General features: G+C 49.3%; 1 protein-coding gene across 2 annotated transcripts; it reads right to left on the minus strand.

Annotated features, from left to right (window-relative positions):
* Window positions 1-649: 649 nt before the first annotated feature.
* Window positions 650-23244, minus strand: NSFL1C (NSFL1 cofactor). 2 transcript variants are annotated; one of them, XR_006960191.1, is made up of 10 exons: window positions 23113-23244; window positions 20518-20615; window positions 14436-14510; window positions 11800-11965; window positions 11086-11178; window positions 9651-9760; window positions 8674-8811; window positions 2107-2271; window positions 1737-1879; window positions 974-1062 (listed from the first exon to the last, which is right to left on the minus strand). XR_006960191.1 is itself a non-coding variant. In XM_047068594.1 (9 exons), the coding sequence occupies exons 1-9, from the start codon at window positions 23215-23217 to the stop codon at window positions 900-902; spliced, it is 1113 nt and encodes a 370-aa protein (XP_046924550.1). In that variant the 5' UTR covers window positions 23218-23244; the 3' UTR covers window positions 650-899. The 2 variants fall into 2 exon arrangements, 1 of the variants encoding a protein (XP_046924550.1); XM_047068594.1 differs by lacking the exon at window positions 1737-1879 and having other exon boundaries at window positions 650-1062.
* Window positions 23245-23489: the final 245 nt, after the last annotated feature.

Consider the following 23489-nt stretch of genomic DNA (forward strand, 5'->3'; position numbering starts at 1 on the left):
GCCCCTTCACCACTAGTGGATAGATAGCTCGGTGACATTTTGATTCGGTTCGTCTTCCGGGCCAAGGCGCCCTAACCCTGCACTCGTGTGGGCTGGTGTGAGCCGTTTCCCAGTGAGAGAACACCCGATCTCCCAGGTACAGATCTCTGCACGTGGAGCGACCAAGGCAACGGCAGCACAGCCGAGAACATCAGGGTGACAGTCCAGACGAGGGAGAAGGGCTGGGACAGAGAGGCATCGCTAGAATCTCAACTGGCCAAGGCCCGGGGAGCTGGAATCTCCCAGCGTCTGAGTGAAAGGAGTGCAGGCAGTATTTTCACCTGAAGGGCTCTGTGCATCCAGACCTGACCTCACACTCAGGCACCCCTGCTGCTGCCCAGTTGTATCTGGGCAAGAGGCCTGTTTTTGTGGGAGCAAGAGGCTGCAGAGCCTCTCTCTACAAGCGCCCGACCCCCTTCCCAGTAACGGGGGAAGCCCACCGGTCCTCTCGGGGCTGGCGGGTGGATGCCAGCGGATGGGTGTCGTGTGCCACAAGCAATGTTTAAGCAGAGACGGTGGAAGGCAGGCTCCTCCCCGCACGCCCTGGAGAGTAGTGTGATTTTAAAGCAATGAAAGCCGGCTTCTGTGGGAGACGTTCCATACAACGTGCTGGTGATATCCTTCCATTTTTTTGGTCATTTTTATTTTTTTCTTTAAAGTCCATTGATCGTCACAAAAACCCAGGAAATGCAACTAAGGAGAAAACAAATGTCCAACCGAGATCTAAGAACCCAGAGCTACGGAGGAGACGTGGCACTGGCCTGCTGGGTGTGCGGGAGGGGGCGGGAGGGGCGGTCCCCGTGGGGCGGCCGGCCAAGGGGGACGCAGGAGGGAGAGGAGGCTGCCGGCCAGGCGGGCGGTTATGTTAACCGCTGCACGATGACGGCGTTGAGCAGGTTGGCTTCCTTCAGGGTCTGGCTCTCGTCAGCCAGCTCTTTGTTCGGGAAGGTAGTCATGAGGACAAAGCTGGTGGCAGCCATGGCCGGTCGGGCGTCCACGATGAAGAGTCGGATGTCGCTGATCCTGGTAGAGCGGGGGGGGGGGGGGGGGGGGGGTGAGTGGGGAGGGGGGTGAGCAGGGCCGGCGTCTGCCGTCCATAGCCCCCGGCCTTCCTTCTCCACAGGACAGCCAAAGCACTCACTTGGAAGCATGTCCGATCACGGCACTCCCTTGCCTAAAACCCTTCACGACTGCTCCCAGTCTCCTTGGGATAAACACCGCCTCCTTACTGTGATCCCAAGCCCTACCTAATTTGACCCCCATGCTCCTTCCCCTTGCTATGTCCCGCCTTCTAGATTTTCCTCATGCTGTGCTTCCTGCCAACATTGGGGTCCCTCGAGGCTCCTCTGCCTGATTCCTGTCCTGTAATCCTAATCAAACCTTTTCAGAACTTAGTCCACATGTGACCCCCTGTCAGTACTCAACCCAGCCGTTCCCTGGGCCCCACACGTGCTTCTGGTTTAGTTGGCCTATGCCTAATGAAATATGGATACTGCTATCCTAGAAAAAGGCGTTTGCCAAACACCTAGAATACTGGTTTAACAGTCCTCCCCTGCTAATCTCTGCAATCTCTCCATGCCTCAGTTTCCCCATCTTTCAAATGGGGTTGGCAGTTTGCTTTGATCCAGCCCAGATGATCTGAAATAGTAGAGCAGGTATTCTAGAATTTTCGAAGGGCAGATCTAGAAAAGACTTACACAGCCCAGTGGTTTTCAGAGATCCCCTGGGGGGAGGGACACTCAATTGGAGGGGAGGCTGGTGCTGTGTCCCCTCCTCCTCTCCATTAACCACAGCAGTTCAGATTTTATCGTTCTGCACCCGGACTCTGCCATGAAATTTCCTGTGAACACACACTGTGGGGGCTTAAAAAGACCCTGAGAAGTCCAGTCCCCTAACTTTATAGGCAGGAAGTGAGCAGTCGCTGGCCGCACTTAACAGAAGAGTGGGGACTAGAACCACAAGCCTCAGACCTTCCCATCCCGCTGCCCCCTTCGGGGACCGCACGGAGCGCCCGCTGGCGTTTAGGGGGCCCTCCCCAAGCAAGCGAGGCCAGACGGCGCAAGGCACCTGTGGCTGTGGTTAAACTTCTGCACCAGCCTCCCGCCGTCGGCGAGCCGTATCTGGATGTTTGTGGTGGGCTGGGACTCGTCGATTGAGACGGAAGAGCTGGCTTTGGCTTCGTTCTCTGCCTGTTGGGCTGGAGAGCTGGTATTCAGCACCTGGGGGGCCGTGCTGAGGAGAGAGAAGCCTGTCAGGCCGCACATAGCAACAAGGCCCCTGCAGGAGGGCAATCCCGCCTTGGAGTCAGCCTGAGCACGCGCTGTGTCCGGGACTCTGCTCGCTGCTGTGGCTACGAGGAGTGACTCAGACAAGCCCTGCCTTCGCGGAACCTACAGGCCCGGCAGAAGGCACTCAGGCCCCAAGCTGCGGCTAGCTTCCAAACTCCTGAGTAACCCGGGGGAAGTGACTCACCCCTTCTGCTTCAGTGCCCTCACCCGGACAAAGGCCCGAAGGGAGGAAAGCAGTATGCATGACAGCCTGTGGCGGGACCAGATCAGGATGGGTTTTAGCCTCAACGAGAGAGGCCAAGGGTACTCCAGGTCCGTAGCGGAGGCAGGCCTGACAGCCGGGCAGGTAACTGCCGGGATGCAGGGACCAGTCCAGACTCCTTCCCGGTCATGGAATTGTCAGGCCTGTACCCACCAGTGCAGCCTTATTCGTGTGCACATTCATCCTCCTGTGTCAACTACCAGAAGGGGACAGAGATTTCCCACAGGTCAACTCAAGCACCCCGCACCACAGGGATTATTTGCACAGTATCAACAGGACACGGCGTCTGCTACCGATCTTCGATCAAGTGGACCGGCGTCTGAATGCTCCCACTAGTCGGGCGGCGCTGGGCAAGTTACTCGAGCTCCCTTAGTTTCAACAAGGGTAGTAACGAAGCTCTTTAACAAAGGTTAAGGCTACCTGACCTGCCTTGCTCAGCTTTTGTGAGGGATGAAGGAGAGAAATACACACATTGCTGACACACAAAATGTACACAGAACTCCCGATTCTTGACAACTTCTGGAGGCTTCGCCCCTCTCCTGTAAACACCTGTGTGTCCCCCTCCCAGCCTTTCACTGAGCAGCCGCCCTCACCCAGACCCCTGCAGAGAAGAGAGGCCAGGAGGTGGCAGCCTGCCTGTTTCCCCCAAGCTTCGGATTACATCAGTTCCTACACCTCTCCCTCTCCCCTGGATCTTTACAAGCTAAAAATGGTACTCCTAATAAAGCCATCGGAAAGTGCTTTCCCAAGGGTGTTTCCTGAGACCCTAATCCCCTGAGAGATCCCCAGGAAGGCTGTGGAAATGCCACACATCAAACCGGCAGCACCAGAGGCCACTTGCATATTACAGGTCTTGAGAGGCTGTGCGGTTAAGGCAAACTTATTTGACCACCTTGTCCTTTTTTCAAGCTACACTTGTTAAACCTCCTGCATATAGAGTATGTCCTGAAACTCAGTTTGTGAAACACTGCCCTAGAGCATATAACTAGCAAAGAAGAACGGAAAAGTGAACTGTTTTCTGTGACTGTTAAAAAATGAGGGCTCAGAGAATCACCAAGCAGAGCTCAGGGGAGAACCCAGCTATGAGAGGAGCTGCTCCTTTCTATGCATCAGCCTCTCAGCAGGTGGGACCCAAATGTGGGCCAACGCATGCAGACATCACACCATCACAGACTTCAAGAGATGCTCAGAGACAGTGGAGGGTTCAATATTACACCCGTAACTGCCTAAGACTGACTCTGTTCATTAGTTTTATGGGCATGAGGTCAACTCTCTAATTAGACTATAGACAGCCTCTCAACTGTTCAAGTAACAATTCCAAGGACAGAACAGGTACTCCGTGAAGCTACTGCCTGCCAGAAAGGGAACTCTCACATCTTCAGTCAGGCTTGCAATGAGAAAGAAGCGAGATGGCCCAGAGAACCAGTTTCACCTAGGGTGGGGGCGGGAATGAACCAGAAATGACGCTGACTTTGCTCAGGCGCTGTCTAGGGGTGGGGGGGGGTTTGGGGGGCGGCGGGGGGATTGATGTCCACAGCCTCCCGGACTCGTCACAACTGTCCTTTGAGATGGGTGCTGTTTCCATCCTACAGACAGGAAAACAGAAGCACATGCTGTAGAGCAGTTTTTCAATTGTTAAAAATTCATGTAATGAGCGAGCTTTTTCCCTGTACGTTCTGTGTGTTCCTCCAGCCAGGACTTTGTCAAGTGTCAAACTCTAGGGTTTATTTTAGGAAACTAATATATTAAAACTGCCTTCTCAAACTCCTCCCCGGCTCCCAGAGAGTCTGATACCCCCCTCCTACAAGCTGCCTGATGCTCAGCAAGTTAGTGAACATCTGGGCTTCTCAATTTCCTTTTCTGTAACAGGGCAATACCATCCCTACACCTCCGCACCTTTTAGGGCAGGCAGTCCACTAAATGGCAGCCAGTACTACTAAGGAGCGTCACTGTGCTCCTGGAGCCATCGGGTCCCAGCTCTAGCACTGAACTAAACAACAGAGGCGGCTGTGGCCAAGTTACTCAACTTCCCAGGGCTTCACTGGGTGCACGTGCTACACAAGGAACTGTTCTGCCGTGGGGGTTAGCTGACATACCGTGTGCAGGCTGGACACAGACCAGACACTCAGCAAGTCCTCCACACAAGGAGGCAACTGAGGTTTTGGCTCTCTTCCCAGCACAGCCTCTTGCACGGAGCTGGTGCTCATCACCTGAGGGTCAAGGAAAGCCCGATGTGCACACTTGGCCGTGTTGCTTCTGTTTCTCTTGCAAACCCTGTGAATCCGGTGAGCTGGGGAAGTGTGAGGGACACGCTGTATGTTTATGATGCACTCATCACCGAGCTGGGCCCTGTGCTGAGTATTTCACATGTAGTAAGTAGTTCATTTAATTCTCACAATGGCGGGTGAGGAAGGGATTCATCATCCCCGCTTTATAGATGAGGGAACTGAGGCATAATGGAATTAAGCTACGTGCCCAAGATCCCGGTGTTGATTTGACGCGAAGCCAGGATACAATCCAAGCTGCCTGGCTCTTGTCATACTTTCCCTCCAGGCCTTGGAGTCAGGTAGACCTAGACCTGGATTTCAGGAACACTGTCCCAAGACACAGTTTGCACGTCAATAAAAAGGGAGTTAAATGAAATTTCCCTTGGTTGGGATAACAGCTAAAAATAATGCACCGTACCCAGCAGGTACTAGAAGCACAAATGCCTACGTGGCTATGTAAGAACATCCAGGATGCAATGCAGCATGGTAGGAAGAGCAGAGACTGGAGGGAACCATCTCTGCACTGACCAGTAGTGTGACCTGGATGTGATCTGACCTCTTCAAGGCTCAGAGTCCTTATTTCATCCCCTTATTTGGGGGTGAAAACAGGATTAAAGGTGATAACATATGTGAAATGCTTACTACAGTGCTTAGCTAACAGCAGAAAAAACACTCTGTAACTACTGTTTCCTATCATTCTTCAAGGTCCTGCCTTACTTCTATTTGTCTAAATTCTGGACCCGATGCTAGTGCCTGTCCAAGGACTGTAACTGGAAATCCCCTACAGGCCACTCCCAACCCACGCTGCCCTCAAGGACTGGAGCAGGAGGAACCGCAACACTGGATCTTACGGCCCTCACACTCGGACAGTAGTAGGTCCAAATTGCTCTCGTCACGTAGGACAGCCACATGCAGTTGCCCAAAGGAGCTCAGCCCTGGGTCTGGCGCTTCCTGAGCACTGCTCACACTCGAACCACTCCTTTCCAGGGGCGGCCACGCCATTGGCAGCAGTGAAGGCACCTCCCCCGAGGATGGAACGGTCTGATCAGACATCTACAGGAAGTTTCTTTACTGTCTCCCTGAAGACACCATACACCTCACAGGGAAACAGCCTCCCCCAGATGGAGAGCCTGGATCACCGACTGCTCCTTTCCTTTGTGGCTGGGAATTAACTGGGCATGAAGGTACTTTGTTGTCACCATTAAGTGCTGACACTTTGTCACCTCTTTACAAAAACGACCACTGCAGAAAGCACGGTGAGTAGCTGAGACTCAACATGGGTAGCAGCAACCGCACACCCCCGGGGTACTCTGGGCGTCTGCTACTCATAACTGAATAAACGCAGCCTTTCTGGACCTTCAGATTAGGTCCCATCCAGACAAACAACTGTAAAACCTAAAACAACAAAGTTTAATACAACTGTAAGAATTTTCTCAAATTTTTGAACTGAGAACAATTTATACATTCAGCTAATTGGAGGAAAAAAACCCAGGACTGACTAATTCTTGAGGCAAACCTGAGAACATTTTCTTAAACTTCTGGCTCTTGATCGTTTTAGTTGACAAGATGACAGTGGAAAACGTTGCAAAACTTATGGGAAAAACTAAAAAAGCTATCCATCTGGTTTAGATTGAAAAGCTAAAACCTCATCTCACTTAGCTATATGAAACTTGTCTTTTGCTCACTTTTCATAGAAAGCCAGCACTGAAATAAAATGAAAATGGAACTGGCAAAGAATATTTATTTAGCTGACAAAACCAAATTGTGTCAACCCTGATTATCAAGATCTGTTTCAACTTGTTGGGTGCACCCTCCACACTAATAAAGTTATTTATTTCCCATCCTGCTAAAATAGATCTCCTTAAATATATTTTAATTTTTTGAGATGTGGAGTCTTGCACAAATCCTATAGACTTCCCAGGAGTAGCATTTTCCATTAGTATCATGAAACCAACCAAGCCCAAGCTACATGGTATTCTGAGTTCTGAGCCAGGAGAGCAATCTGACACCATCTTAAAAATATGAAGACCTTTCAAGACAGCAATATTACTTCTAGCCCCAAATTAAGGGGTATACAAAGATTTAATTAGAGACACTCACTGCAATGTTGTTCTTAAAACTGGCAGCTGTCTAAATGGTTAAAGCAGGGACTAATTAAACTATAGCACATACATAAGGTAGGAAATTATGTGAGCATGACAAATAATATTGCAGAAATACAATTACTGACATAGAATGACAGCCATGCTACTTTCATTAGGCAAAACAGCAAATGATGAAACAGCATGTTTATAAGACTAGAAGGATACTAACCGCATATGTCTGGGTGTTAGGTTTAGGTTTTTTCTTAATCTGTACTTTCTATTATTTAAAAAAAAAAAAAAACAAACACATTCTGTTTTAATAACAAAACAAAAAACAAAAAAAAAAAAAGAAAGAAAGAAAAAAGAAAAAAGAAATTACTATTGCTCTACAAAGTTGAGCAGATGGCAGGGAAGCCAGACAGGGCCAATCTGAGAACAGCTGTCCTGCACTAACCGACTGGCCCAATGTGGGGGATGAAATGAGAACAGGGTGAATTTACTATCCTGGTTACGGTAAATCAGTCTACTAGAGACCACTCTAACGTCCTGAGCTATTATCTTTGTTCTTGATAAGGCACGAATGGCCGACGGGGAGTCTCCTAGAGCCCCCACCCAAAGGTCAAAGGGCAGAGCTACTGGCAGACCACACTCCGATCTCTGCCGACAGGGATGAGGGGAGACGGGCAGTGCCTAGCTCAAGAGCTGCCAGATCGGGCTCAGAGAGGGTGCTTGCTGTGCAGGTGTGGGAAGGAATGCCAATCACAAGGCCTCGGTTCCAGTCCTGGCTCCACCACATACCAGCTATATACCCAAGGATAACCCTTAGGGTCCAAGAACCTCAGCTTTCCTTCTGTAAAGTAACGAATGTACTTGCAGGGAGGGTCACTATTCCCTGCATGCGTCTTCTGCACACAGTTCTCTCTGGAGAATAGTGACCCATCACACAGAGATGAGTGGGCTTCTGAGAGAAGGCAGCCTGCTTCTGGGTGGGCCGAGGTCTGGTGGGAGAACTCTGCCTATTAGAGGCAACAGTGACTTCAACCGATCAGATCCCATCAGGAGTCTAAATGGAAGATGGAGACAGTGGCAGAGGACACAGGGCAGAAAAAGGCACAGGAGGTGACAGTGAGTGTCATGCAGGGCCAAAGTAGTAGAGATAAGAGCTGCAGTAATGGTGGAGAGCAGCCGGCACAGGGCAACGATGTCCCCGAGCTTCCCTGGATCCTGAACAATGCTGCCGCAAGGCTGCAAGTCTGGCTGGGCAGAAGAGTCAGAGATTTCTTATCCCTCCGCATCCCCATTTCAGGTGACTCCTGAGAACACATGTGTCTGTCCTGGCCTTAAGCTACGAAGGAGACCACTGCTGCCACGAACGTGCTAGATTACGGAGTCAAAACAGCAACGTGTTACCCTTTGTGCTCACACTGGCTGTGCACTGTGGGGCAGTGCTCTGCGCTCCTCACAATGATTAAGGAGTAAGGACCCTCAGTTCCATTTTACGCTTGAGCAAACTGAGGCTATGTAGTCCAAGGTCATATGGCTAGAAAATGAAGAGATTTTAAACTCAGGTCGTTTAACGCCAAAATCCACGTTCTCCACACTTTTCCGCCCCTAAAGATAAAATCCGCAGTGCTCGGAAACGGCAAAGAGCTACGTGCACGGTGATGGTACCCAGGTCTGGGGGGCCTGGCGCAGTGACCGGCACGTCCCACTTCCACCTGTGCTGCTCTTACCTGCCCAGTTTCTGACCCTCGCCAGTGAAGGCTTTGAAGGCTCCCTTGGGCTTCACAAAGTCCTCATCCCGATGGTCCTCCATGTCCAAATTCACCTGCCCGCCATGAGCTAACCTCCGCAGCTCTGCTGGCACCTCCCTGCAAGAGAAAAGGCAATGCTGGGTCCACACGGAGCGGCACGGGAACAGCAGTGATGGATGCGAGGGGAGGAGAAACGCTGCAGTTCCAAATGTGAAAATCACTGGGTCTCCCCAGGGCGCGGCTACTTTAGTGGCGATGGTCTGCCTCCTGCTGGCTTCTCACCTGCTCAAAGTCATGGCTGAGACCTCTATCTTATCTGGTCACTTGGTTCTGCCCCAGGCCCAAAAGGGAATAACAGACACACAAGGTTTTAGATCTGTGAATCTGTCAAATTCACTTAAAATTTTTACTTTTTAAAAATTTTTTAAATTTCTTAAATGTCTGTGTATTTTTGAGAGAGAGAGAGAGAGAGCGCGAGAGCATGAGCAGAGGAGGGGCAGAGAGAGAGGAGGAAAGAGGATCCAAAGTAGGCTCTGCGCTGACAGAAGCGAGCCTGATGTGGGACTTGAACTTACGAACCATAAGATCATGACCTGAGCCAAAGATGGATGCTTAACTGACTGATCCAACCAGTCACCCCCAAATTTACTTCTTTATAAAAAAAATTTTTTTTTAGGTTTTTATTTTTGATAGAGACAGAGCACAAGTGGCAGAGGGGCAGAGAGAGAGGGAGACGCAGAATCCAAAGCAGGCTCCAGGGTCTGAGCCGTCAACGCAGAGCCGGATGCAGGGCTCGAACTCACGGACCGTGATATCATGACCTGAACCGAAGTCAGACGCCCAACCAACTGAACCACCCAGGTGTCCCCCAAATTTACTTCTTAAATCAGCCTCTTCATTCTTATCTGCCATTCTACTCACTAACATGGAACCCAGAGGAGGGCTCTTCTGCTCACCCTCTGCGGATGGACTCCAGAAACTGGGCATTGGACGGGTCTTGGTAGCTTCTTAGTTCACCATTGTCCAGGCTGAACCCACTCTTCCAGAGCTTCAACACGACGTGAACCTGTGACAATAGGAGGTAAGCAGTCCATACATTATCAGGAAGCTGGCAAGCACATCAATGTGTGCAGTAGTAACACCGATCTGCGTTAGCAGGTTTTCACCATTTTACTGTGTCATTATCCAAACACAGAAAGACAACATCACACACACTCACGCGTGCGCGCATGCACAAGGAAATCAATCAACAACCAAGTATTAACTTAAAATAAAAAGGTGATATGGCAACAGGTTAAGAGCATGGGTTTTGATTTAAGCAGACCTGGGTGTGTATCTTGATTTTGCACTCACTACCTAAGTGGCTCTGAGTAAGTGACTAAATCAAATCTGTGGCTTATCTGTAGGGTTGCCAGTGTGCCTGGCATGTAGCTCGTGCTCAACTAAACTGCCATGGCAAATTTACTCATGGGATTACTTTGCAGTCATTAAAAACGATTATCTACAATTTGTGTTAACTCCCTAGACATTTTCACAGAAAACGGTCCAGGTTACAAACCAACATATTAGCAGCTGCCTCAGGTGGATACAATTTTAATTTTCTTCTTGACTTCATTTTGGAATAAACCCAAAATGATTAAAAACAAATATATTATAAAAACTAATGGTCCCAAGGCCAAACATCTGTTTAGGGCATAATACTAAATTTAAAAACCTCACAATTATCTATATAGTCTGAGACACTGATTGGAGAGGGACCCTATGCACAGGAAAAAAAAGGGTTGGACAATAGTAAATTTTTTCAAAGTTGTGCTTTGGGTGGACTGAAGCTCTTTTTTTTTTGTTTATTAAGAAAATTTTTTTTTAATGTTCATTTATTTTTGGAAGAGAGAGAGAGACAGAGCATGAGCAGGGGAGAGGCAGAGAGAAAGGGATACACAGAATCCGAAGCAGGCTCCAGGCTCCGAGCTGTCAGCACAGAGCCCGACGCGGGGCTCGAACTCACAACCACGAGATCATGACCTGAGCCGAAGTCAGACGCTCAACCGTCAGAGCCACCCAGGCGCCCCTGAAGACTAAGTTCTTTAGCCATGTCCGCACCACCAGAAAACCTCAGAATCATGATCCCTCCACCCAACATTCATGGAATGCTCAGAAAACTCCTTCGTTTGCCCATCCCCTCTGCTCATTCCTTCTCTCGAGTGCCCCTGCCCAGCCAGATGAGAGCTGACTTTTGTTGTCAAGTAAGCCTCTCCACTCCTGGCCCACAGTGATGGCACTGCCTCTTCCTTTCCAGAGGCTGCTGGTTCACACATAACATGTGACCCATCCCTTCTGAAAACTGGCAGAACACGCTTTGAGCTCCCCTAAGGAAGGCAGATGCGCACTCACATCCTGGCCGGAATGCCGCCTCCTTTCTCCCGCCACATAGGCAGACTCTTCCTCTGGTGCTGCCCCAAGGCGATAGCCACCCCCTGCAAAAGGCTGTAAAAGACACGTTGATAAACACTTGAGGTGTGGGGCCCTCAGATACAATGATCTTACCTACTAGGTGCACCTTCTCTGGTACTGAACTCACAGCTACAGGGCCAAGCAGTATGGTAGATGAATTAAGTGGCCAGGAATGGTGAGAACTGGAAAGGGGGGGGGAGGGGCTGCTTGGCTAAAGGGAACAGCTGCTACTAAGCTCTACTTAATCATGGCCACGTAGGAATCTGGGTGCAAGATAACAGCGAAGACTTTCTGACATTCCCAAAGAAGACAGAAATCTAGAATTTATGTAACACATCAATTCAATTCACTACAATTCAATTAAAACAAAATAAAGCAAAATACTAAATAAGTCAAGTTGGTTTAGGCCAAATAAAACATGTCTGCAGGACCTGTTCCAGCCCACAGGCCACAGGCTTGAAAGTTGCCCCAAATCTTGATCTCATGTTACAAGGTGAGAGAAAGTGCACCGCTCTTCTGGATACAAGAGCAAGTGAGCAATAAAAGAAAAGACGAAACAAAAACAAATTCAGTCACTACTGGGGTGAGGAAGGGCTCCTCCCAGTCTCCAGAACCAGAGTCCTGTGGACACAGACAATGATCCCCTGTGCTCACTCTCGGTTTACTGGTTTCTCCGGGACTCTTGGTCACTCGTTCCACAGCCACAGCTCCATGCTCCTTGGCACCTTTAAAGAGATCATCCACCAGCTCGTTGGGACTTTTCTTCCTGGGAGGGCCAACAATCTGCTGTCCACTTCTTTCTGAGCCCCCAGCATAAAACCTGTGCAGAAAATACATGTCTAACACTAAACGCACTTGGAAAACATGAAGAGAGCACATGCTAGACTCCGGGCTGGGTGCTAGGCACACTGAGGCAATAATGGGTGCAACGCCCATCTTCAAGGAATTTACCGTCTAGCTGGGGAAACATGTAAGCAGGCAGGCAGGCATAATGCAGTGTGAACAGCAATGGAGGTCAGTAAGGGATGCTCTGGAGCACTGAGCTATGGAGGACAATCAAGGCTTCCTAGAAGAATGTCTTCTGGGCTGAATCTTGAGGATGAGGATGAGGACAAGTTTATCAGGTGAAGAAACCAGGGAAGGGCATTCCAGGCATGCACGACAGCATGCCAGCTCCAGAAAGAGTCCCAGCTGGGAATTATTCATCCAGGGGCCGGCACCTTTCTAGGAGATAGCAACTGTGGTCACAGTCAGAAGCAGCTACCACTAACAGCTCTGGGTTAATAGTGGCAGTGGCGTCGTTAGTACAAGCAGCCAGGCTCCAGTGTCGGCCCTGCTGCTGAGTGACCCAGGGCAAGCCAGTGCATTGCCCTGCATGTCATTTTCCGTATCTTTGAAATAGGAGGGAAGGACCACATGCCCTACCTACCTGCTCCTTAAGTCAGGGCCATGAGGTTCAAATCAGCAGATGTATGCAAAAGAATAAGCAGAGTAATGCACACATGTAAGGTGGTGTGATACAGCACCGAGAGCTCACCCGAGCCTCGCCTCACCTCGCTATTCTTGTGACGTACACCGGGGGCAACGAGAAGAGGGCACTGAAGAAGGTCAGGGAAAGCTAAATGCCAGCCCCAAGATACCCACACCAGGCTCTGCAATGGGCCAAGCACAGCTTGAGATGGAGTTATCAGTTTTTACGCCGGTTCTGAAAACCAGTACTCACGTAGCCTGGCTCATCACTCCTATTCACTGCCAGGTCAACAGCATGTCGCTAAGTGGGGACATTGAGAACCTACAAAATTAGTCTCAGCCTTCTATTTCCTGACATTCCCCACTGAATGCAAGGCAAGCCACAGGCCTTGACAAGGATGACAGCACCAATGTCATCAGGTCTGAAATGCTGAGGGGCCGAGGAGGTAATCAGGATGTGAAATAAAGGAAGGTCATCACCTGGAGGATGTGACAGGACAGGAAAAGGAGGCAGCGGCCATTTAGGAGTTGGGCATTCACATACTTGATGGCATTGCCTTTCACTCAAGGAGTGTAAAATTCTGAACCTTGAATGTATCTAAAAAGAAGGCTGTGAGGCAGTGTAAAGGTCACTATATGGATGAAACAGAGAATAGAACACATGTAATTTCTCAGCCCACTTCCCAAAGAGTGACCATGATGAGATAATTACATTTCTATAATGGTTACTGTAATGTTCCTTAGGAATGTCTGACAGACCGAGGCAGGGCCCATGGGGAACTAAAACCCGTGAAATGAGGCTGCAGAGGAAGTTCTGCTCGGTGGTCTTTATCATAGAATCTCAAAGCCTTGGCTTGTGAACTGAGAGCGTGTAATCAAGTGCTTAAAAATATTCACTCCCTTGTCCCTTTCATGTCTAGAAACTCCACTAAGAAAAATAATCTGAAATGCAGTCAAAGATTAATACACAGAGATGTTCAAAGCACTGATACTTAGTGGTAAAAAAACTGTAAACAACTTAAATGTTGGACAACCCATTTGATGAGTTATTATAGTTGTTGAAAACACTAACGAAGAATCTTAATGGCACGGAGAAGTACTGAATATATAGCCTTAATCCAATAAAACCAAGACATAAAATTACCTGACCAACACCATGTAAAATACAATACAAAACAAAGCACAGTTATATACAGAACACTGAACAGACCTATGCCAAAATGTTAACTCCAATTACCAAAAGGTGGATGAGTGTTATATTTTTTTCAGTACACTATTCTGTTTCTTCTACAACGGGCACTATTTTTACTATAACATTCATAATGGTTAAAAACAGACAGTATTTGTGTGTGTGTGTGTGTGTGTGTGTGTGTGTGTGTGTTGGAGAAAAAACACCTTGATAAGCTTTTACTCTGCTCATTATGTGATATACTGCCTTTTTAATTAAGAAAAAGCTAGAAAAATATACACCCAAAATGCTGATACCTGGTTAGCACTAGGTTGCAGTATAAAGAACAACTTTTTTCCTCTTTATCAGTTTGTTTCCCTTCCCTTAATACTCCTCAACAAATATGTATTAATAGTTAAAAATAGAAAAACAAACCCAAACACCCCAAAAGAAAAAAAATAGTAACAGGGGAAAGGGATCACTTCTAAGCTACAGGGAGTGGGAGACTGTTTCTAGGATATAACCCACCTAGACTAGCCCACAGTAGTAATGGCTAATGAGAACTGAGCACATTATCCTTTTGGGTCCTTCTAGATGATTTACACATTATCATGAACTTTCCTGTGAACTGTGCCCCCTAACAAAGACTCACCTCTGGCCCTCCTCTTCCTCCTCCTCTTCGTCTTGGTCATGAATGAGGTCTCTGAAGGATGTCACCCTATTATCGCTGGAGACACAGAAAGGAGCAAAATGACCTCAGGGAGAACTAAAAGTAACTCCCGTTATCAGCTGCTAAGGAGTTGAAAACATAGGGATTAGATATTTTTGGTGGGGCAGAAGAGGATCTATGTGAAAGAGGGTTAGCCTAAGTCTAAACGCAAAATAACGTGGCATTTACTTCTTCAAAGTCCACAGGACTACTAATAAATTAAAAAGGGCTATCATGAAATAAAATGGAGTCCCAATTTAAGCTCTCCTAGGGGGAGGAGAGGGCAACAGTTTGGGGTGTGTACTAATTTAAAAACTTACTATTTTCATCATTTAATTTTTATTTATTTTACAGATTTTTATTTTATTTTTTTCAATTTTTTTGTTTTTAACGTTTATTTATTTTTGAGACAGAAAGAGACAGAGCATGAACAGGGGAGGGGCAGAGAGAGAGGGAGACACAGAATCTGAAACAGGCTCCAGGCTCTGAGCTGTCAGCACAGAGCCCGATGCGGGGCTTGAACCCACGGAGCGTGAGATCATGACCTGAGCTGAAGTCGGACACTTAACCGACCAAGCCACCCAGGCGCCCCAGATTTTTATTTTTTTGAAAGTAATCTCGTACCCAATGAGGGTCTTGAACCTACAATCCTGAGATCAAGAGTCACAGGCTCCACCAACTGAGCCAGCCAGGCAGCCCTCATCATTTAATTTTTAAATACTGAGGGATGCTTATGTGTTAGGCACTGAACTGGATACTAGGTCTATAAAGATGATCAGACCTAGTTCTTTTTTTTTTTTAACTTTATTTCTTTATTTTGAGAGAGAGTGTATATACACCCCGGGGAGGGACAGAGAGGGGGAGAGAGAATCCCAAGCAGGCTCTGTGCTGTCAGTGCACAGCCTGATGCGGGTCTCAAACTCCTGAACCATGAGGTCATGACCTGAGCTGGAATGAACAGTCAAACGCTCAACCACTGAGCCACCCAGGCGCCCCAAAAGTTCTTATTCTTGAGTTGCTTATAGGCTCATTGTGGCCCCTGGGCCAGGAAACCCTCTGCTAAATGGGGGCTGGGGCACATGGGATGTGTGGGTACAGAATGTCCTATCCCTCATGGGGTGGGGATGGGGGAACATCAAGACAAGTTTCCCAGCAAAATGGACATTTGGATTGAGTGCTGAAGAATGAGGACTGTCAGGTGGATAAAGGGCAAGGGCTGGTGGGAGAGGGGGGCAGCAGCGCACTGCAAGAAAGAGGTATATGCACACACGCAGAGTTACACATTCGAGGAAGGGTGAGCTATCAAAAAGTGAAAAGGAAATGAATATGTGGGTGGAGGCCTCTGCTTCTGCTGTAGGCTCAAGAAAGAGTCTTTACTGGTGTTTAGGAAAAAAGCAGGGCTGTGTGTGGGGTTGGAGAGGGTACACTAAAAACGGGCGTGAGAAGGGTCACCTTCCTCTTCTGACATTGTTTTACACTGCCACTTTTTTCCTAGCTTAGACTGTCCTCAAGGAACTTAGTTTCTCAAGGAGGAGGCATATTGATAAAAACACTTTTGGTATTTCTTAGAGTAAGAAGGTAACGTCTCTATAAGAAGGGGAATACAGGTCTAGTGAGGCTAGACCAAGAAGCCTCAAGGAGTTATTTTCTAGAGAAAAGCTGCAGATCAGTCTTGAAGATTTATACCAAAGAGATAATCAGAGGACAGAACAAGGCTTTGAAGTTGCATCGACTAGAAATGAGAGAACAAAGACCAATTAATGTAGCAAATACATTCCCTGCTTGAGTTAGCTGAGGCAATCTCCTGGGCATTCCTGGATGCTCTCTACGACATGGTTCAAAAGGATCTAAGTGACAGATGTGCACCAGTGCCCCAAAAGGCTAATTCCACTCATTAACCTTCCCAGGGGGAGTCTTCCACAGATGCTCGGCCTAGCATCCGTGGGAAAAAAGCCCCCCCCCCCCGCCCCATTGTTAACACCTTCAAATACACACACGTACACATGCTTGAGCAAACCACTTGCTCTGCCTACAGGTTTTTCTCCGGAAGTTCTTACATCCGGACTCTGACACAGACTCTGGTGTCCACATACCCGGTTCTGATCCCAACTGAGCCTCCCACCCCGGGATCCTGGGCATGCTAGCGAAGCGCTCTAAGTTTTCCCATTCCCAAGTGAAAATGGGGACAATCACAGCACCGACCCCATGGTGCAGCACATTTCAAGTGCTGTGCTCGAGCAGTGGTTCTCCCAGTGCCGGTCCTTAGACCGAGCGCATGAGCATTACTGGAGAGACTGTTAGAAATGCCAATCCCCAGGCCTGCCTTAGAGCTCCTGAGTCAGAAACTCGGGGAAGAGTGCCTGGCACCCTGCGTCTGAAGCGCTCTCCAATTCTGCCGCACACGCTCAGATCTGAGAGCCGCTCTGGAGTAGCGCTCGGAGAGTTGCCTTATAGCATGAACGTCAAGGGGACACCACCAATTTTAGAACACTTTGTCCTGTGTCCTCCACAAAGTGGCAAAATGTCTCAGAAATTTCAGCACCCAGACTCTATCTCCCAGGTACCCTGGCACCCTGAAGTGCCACAAAAGTCCTTTGTCAGATCCGTTTTCCACAGTGATGGAAATGCTGTACCTGTGCTGTCTAGTACGGAAGTCACAGTCACATGTGACCTATGGAATATTTGAAATGTGATTAGCATAAATAACTGAATGTTCGTTTTATTTAATTTTAAATAATCTAAACAGCCACATGAGGCTATTGGCTCCCACACTGGATAGTACAGTTTTAGAGAATCAGAAAATGGCAGCCCCAGACATCCTCAGAAAGCACAGTTTAGTTGGGAGAAGAAGAAGAAAAGGAAGAAACTCACCGCTACCTCTTGCTGCGCTAGGTACAGGGGTGGGAGGAGCTGGACAGGGAGTAGCGTGTGGCAGAAGCAGCTCCGGATTTACACAGACTTGGCCTTGGATCTGCCATACCAGCAGCTGGGAGTTACTCAATCTTTGTAAGACCCAGCACCCTGACCTGTGAACTGACAAGCACCCTACCTACTTCTAAAGAGTATCTGGCAGAGCCAGACGGATGGTGGGTGCTCCTGAAATCCCAGTTCTCCCACTTCCAGGAACTTCTAATTTACTGAGGGACAAAAAGTTAAATATCAGGAGAAGAGTTCAAGACAGCCCACGAGTGATGTCACCGAGTAGTATGTGGATATGGGTCAAAGTGAACAAATCATAGGTGGCCTGGATTCCTGAGGAACGGGACGGGACTATGGCACGTTGCCCACAGGCTGGGGATGATGCTCTCGACAGAGAAGGCGGGCACAGAGCTAAGCCTAGAAGGACCCACGGGGTTTGGACAGGTAGAATGCAAGACAGCAGGCACATCCAGTCAGGTGAGAGGCTCAAACAGAAGCAGGAGAACCAAAAAGGAGGTCAAATTAAGACACCAAAGAGATCGGTTTGGTTGGAATAAGGATGTGAGAAACGAGGGTAAGACTAGGAAGGTAGGCTCAGGGCTCACTCGGGAGGACGCTGCATGTCCACGAAGGGAACGCTGGAAACAGAAACAGACCTGCATTTAAATCCTTGTTTTACTCACTGTGCATCTTGGGAAGATGCCCAGCTTTAGTATTTTCATCTGTAAAATGGCTACAGGGACAATACCCACACACAGGGTTGTAGTGAGGACTAAAGAGATGTACATGTAAAGGCTTAACCCAGTGCACGGCACCTGGCAAGTGCTCAATAAATGACAGCTGTTACTATCGAGGAGTTTAGACTATCTTGTAGCAGTGTTAACCTCTTATGTCCCATAGACCTTGGAAACTCTGTTAAAAGCTATGGATATCCTTGCCAGAAAAGACACACACACAATCTGGCCAGTGGTTTCAGGTAATTTATAAACCTTCTCACATCCGTTGCAGACTTATCCTGGGGGTTCAGGGCCTCCACATTAAGAACCCCCTTCTAGAATCAGAGCAGGACCTCGCTAATTGAGTGTGGCTCCAAGGAATGGTGAGGACACGAAAGAGTACTTGAGGAGGACGGTGGGGGGTGGGGCGAGCCGGGGGCAGGCTAAGTGTCCTGCAACAGGTCAGTTGGGGTGGGGGCGGAGGCAGGTCCACACAGAACTCCTCTGAGGCGCTATTGTAAAGCATGGCTTCTCCTGAGAGTGCACTCAGTGCTTTTCTTCCAGACAAGGACAATGACATCAAACCATGCCCTTCCTCTCTTTTTCTTGGCTTCCCCGAAACAACAAAGCAAGGCATCCAGGCCTGCACGTGCCTCGGTCTTAACATTAAACTCTATTTCCTCGATTGTTTTACTAGTAGGTCTACTTTTCAATCTACGAATTTGTTGTGGAAAGAGCCAGGGAACACATAAAAAAGAATGAGGAAGACAAAAATGGATGTTGATAATAAAAACATGACAACAGCAGCAGCTAATATGTATTATGTTCGAAGTGCTTCGTAAGTTATGAATTCATTTAATCTCCCCATGGTAGACACTGCTATTGTTCCCATTTGATAGGTGAGGAAAAGCGAGGGACTGGGATGCTCAGTAAACCGTTCAAGGTCTCAAAGCTCCCAGGTAGCAGAGCTGGGACTGGAATGCAGGCAGTCAGGCTCATAGGCCTATGCTCTGATGAACCACGGTCTTGACAGGACTTTGGGGCTACTAGAGGAGAGAGATGTGAACATCTCACCAGAGGCCCCCCTCTGTGTGTCTGACACGCTGATGTCCCAACAGTAACCTGGGGGGCCTGTAAAAGACTCATACCCAGGAAATCAGCCATCTTCCTAACAACCACGTTCCACGCAGTAACGTCCAGATGAGCCATCACCCATACCTTATAGGTCAGCCCCTGTGAATAATTAAAAGATCAACTGCCTACTACTACCTCTTTTCTCTGGACGTGGGAGAGAGGGAAACAAGTTAAGGAACCAACAAAATCTGGTCTGGGATTAGAGTTCCTTCTTCAGAGGGAAGAAATGTAGTTTAAAGCTTGGATGCCTTTAGAGAGAAACAAAATTTACCATTTCACTGTCAAAGAAACACTCCATCTGTATTCTGGGGCTGATTTAAAAAAAACACACAAGTTTTCCCGGTGAAAACATATACCAGAGAGTAGAGACAAATCAGGCTGGAGCAGAGAGGGGAGCTGCGGTTCAGACACCTTTGTAGTAAGAGGCCCTGCCTGTCTCCTGGACAATCAGCACTGTCTTACTCTGCAAATCATAGCAGTGGTCCGCCATGGGAACCCTGCAGCCAGGTGTCTGGGATAGGGGATGCAAACGGGATCATGAAGGTCAACTCTGGTTCACCAAATAAGGTCTCCCTCATCAATCTGGGGAAGAGTGGGCAACACAGGTTTATTTTCTCTAAGACTTCTTAATAGGGTAATGAAAATTACCTACCAAAAATATCAAAAGAGCCCTTCTAAAGTTATCTAATCTTTTCCATCTACAGCACCCCAGAGAGGAAGTCCTTTGCTTTCTACTTAAAAACTTCCAGAGGGGGTGCCTGGGTGGCTCAGTCGGTTAAGTGTCTAACTTCGGCTCAGGTCACGATCTCACCACTCATGGGTTCGAGCCTCATGTTGGGCTCTGTGCTGACAGCTCAGGCAGCCTGCCTTAGATTGTGTGTCTCCCTCTCTTTCTGTCCCCTCCCCCACTCACTCTCCCTCGCTCTCTCAAAAAGAAATAAGCATTTAAAAAAACTTCGAGAGATGGAGAGTCACTCCTCACGTTGATAAATACAAGACTCTCAAACATCTTCAGAGTAGGTTCCATGGATTCCCCCAGGCCTGGACCATAAACCACACTCCACCTGAGTGTGTCGTCCACCTCTCTACAGGAAAGGAGCAAATCTTATGAGGTACTAATTCCCACCAGTTAGTCTAACTTTCTCACTGCAATCTATTGGCTCATATCTCCAGGCCTGAACCCTCCATCAAGTCAGGAAATTGCTCCTCACTGTTGGAAACACACCCGTGTAGCAGTAGTTGAAGTTGGCCCTTACCTGGGGGCTGTGCCTCTGGACACTGAACTGGGGGTTGCCTGCGAAATGGTCACAATGTCTTCGTCCCCTCCATCCTCATAAAAGCTTGCTAGGGCGATCTGAAACAGAGAGGTAGTAACCTGGGTTCTTAAACAGGCCTTCGTCTGACATATTTCCTTTGAGTGCAAAAAAGCAAAGTCACGAAGGTATGGCCCACACTTACAAGATGGTCTGTATCTGGGGACCATGGAAAATGAGATCAAAAGGTAGCAGCCCGGGGCACCTGGGCAGCTCACTTCAGCTCAGGTCGTGATCTCGCTGTCGTGAATTCAAACTCCACATAGGGCTCACTGCTGTCAGTGCAGAGCCAGCTTCAGATCCTCTCTCCCCTCTCCCTCTCTGCCCCTCCCCAGCTTGTGCCCTCTCAAAAATAAATGAACATTAAAAAAAAAAAAAGTAGCAGCCCAACTATTTCTCCTCATTATCACCTGAAACGAATTCCATATCCTAAGGGGAATAGAAGGCAAGAAGGCAGGCCGGGATGGAGACACTCCTCACTCTCACATTACCAGGAAAGGTGGTCCAGTGAAAGCAGCGTACATTTATTGAGCATTTATTTATGTGCCACAACGTCCTGAGCATTAACTCTACATGTGTTAACTTATTTAATCCTCAAAGAACTCTATATAATTATTATAGAGTGGATACGGAGACACTGAGAAAAATATTGCCCAAAGTTAAACAGTGCGTAAGGAGTGGAGCCAGGTTCCAAGCCAGGCAGTCTGCTCAGGCCCCTACTCTCAGCTTTTACGGGATGACCAGGAGTCAGGAACGGTGAGGTCAGTTCAGATGGCTATTGTTGCTTTCCCACTGAGGCCCAGTTTCCTCATCTATCCACAGGGACACCTGGCCCACCAACCCTGCACGATGAATGAGAGGACCCATTAGCATTTATGCACAGGCACGTCTTAGCTCTATACATACAGAAGGTCTACGGGAGTCTTTTGGCCATTTGCGAGTGTTTCTCTCGCTGACTCAATGGTGAACTATTTAATCACTCTGTACAAAGATACCAGCACCTAGGTCTATGCAGATGAAAGAGGCGTGGTTCCTGTCCTCAAGATCACCAACCTTATAGGAGGCAGTATGCTGTCATAGGACACGCACTGAACTGGTATGGGGGGGGAAGGGGGGCCTACATTCAAGTCCTGGCCCTGCCAGGCAAGTCATGTCGCACGTGGGAGCCTCATATTCCCTACCTGTAGTGTGAGGAGACGCACTGAATGACCCAACAAGTGTGTGACATTAGTCTAGGCTTTCCAGGCTGCCTTGCACAGGAACTTCACACTGTGTGTGTGTGTGTGTGTGTGTGTGTGTGTGTGTGTGTGCGCGCGCGCACGTCCACATGCGCGCATACAGGCGCGATGCTGTACCTAACTCTTTTACTTTGGGGAAGCAATTTAAATGGGTGAAGTCAGACCCAATTCAGATCCCAACCTCACTACTTACTGGCTGTGGACCTCGGGCATGTCACTTGCCCTCTGAGCCTCCCATTCCTCATCTATACAACGGAGCTGGTTAGTCTTCTTTACCTCAATGTTGCTAGGATTAAACACATCATCACATGTAAAGTGCCTGGCCCTTGGTGGTTCAGAGCTTGGGCTCTGGAATCGGACTGAACTGAGTTCTAATGCTATTGTTCCCACTTGGTAACTAGCAAGGCCTCACGCAAGTCACTTAACCTCCCTAATCCTCAGCTGCAAAATGCAAAGATTAAGTAACTTCCGGCACGGAAAGCAGTTAGAAGAGCACCTGGCTCCACCGTAAGGATTCAAGAAATCACTAATCATCATCACCTACCTAAGACGCAGGCTGGCCAATACCATTTACGCCATTCTTTCTATAATTAATTGCCGAGCGTCTACGATGAGCCAGGACCTGCGCTCGGCACTGGGGATTCAACAGTTTACAAAAAACCCTCCCTCGTGTAGCTCATCTTCATGACTTAGCTAACAAACATTTAATGAATACTTAATACGTGCCAGCGAACTAGACGATAAACTCCTCGAGACTCCCACTGTACAGATGAGCTAAGACAGACATTGACACAGGCCCCAAGCTGGCGCCACCACCTCGAAGGCAGTTTCTCCCAGCAATTAGGTAGGAGGGGGCGTGGGCCAACTGCAGGGCTGGGCTTCGGCTGCCGAGGCGGCGGAAATGGAAATGAACGACCCCTCGGCCTCACCGCAGCTCCCCCCAGGACCCGGTCCTTCCCACCGGCCAGGCCCTCAGCCGAGCCTCGGCGCGGCCGCCACGCCCCCAGCTCCCTTCTCCACGCGGGTCGCGGCAGCGCCCGAAGTCTCGCTGACCCCGCCAGCCGGCGAGGCAGAGGGGGGTGCCGAGGGCCCGCAGACCAGAGCCGGGGCTGGCGCGCCTTTTCCCACGCCCAGGCCGAGCCGGCGACGCGTGGCAAGCGGCCCCCGGACCCCGAGGCCTGGGTCGGGCCGCAGCCCGGCGGGATGACTGTGCGCTTCGGCCACCGCCGGCTTGGTGCGCCAGACGCCCGCGTCCCGCAGCCCCCCAGCCGGCCCAACGCACCCGGCCCCGCGCCGTTACCTGCAGGTCCCAGCCGGCCGATTCGAGGAAGAAGCGGGCCCGGTCCTCCTCGGCCCCAGTCACCGCCACGAACTCCCTCAGCGCGTCCTGCCGCTCCGCCGCCATCTTCGCTCTGTGCGCCGCCCGAAGCGCTCCGCCCGCCGCCGCACAGCCTCAGCCCCGCAGCCGCGTTCCGCCCACCGGTCAACCCGGCCCAGCCGAGCGGCGCCCGCCCGCAGGCCCCGCCCCATGCGGTGCCTCACGCAAAGTCCTCCGTGCGGGAAACTCCCCCGGCTCCGCGCCCTCTGGCGGCCGCGGCGCGGACTTGCAGCCTAAGGACGGGGTTGGAAGCCCGGCGGAGGATGAGCGGCGGCGGGGCGGATCTCCATGCCTTCGTG

This window comes from Lynx rufus, unplaced genomic scaffold, assembly GCF_022079265.1.
Source record: "Lynx rufus isolate CCGP_SWC_20201006 ecotype Redwood Valley unplaced genomic scaffold, mLynRuf1.p SCAF_8, whole genome shotgun sequence".
Taxonomy (NCBI): domain Eukaryota; kingdom Metazoa; phylum Chordata; class Mammalia; order Carnivora; family Felidae; genus Lynx; species Lynx rufus.

Bases quoted from the DNA above. Each gene is read 5' to 3' on its own strand.
- NSFL1C (XM_047068594.1), bottom strand. From the start codon at position 23,217: ATGGCGGCGGAGCGGCAGGACGCGCTGAGGGAGTTCGTGGCGGTGACT. The intron at 2,272-8,673 runs GTAAGAGCAGCA...CTCTCTCCTCAG, and splicing joins GAGGGTCAGAAACTGGGCAG to CACGGCCCCCCAGGTGCTGA. The intron at 1,063-2,106 runs GTGCCTTGCGCC...CCGCTCTACCAG, and splicing joins AAGTTTAACCACAGCCACAG to GATCAGCGACATCCGACTCT.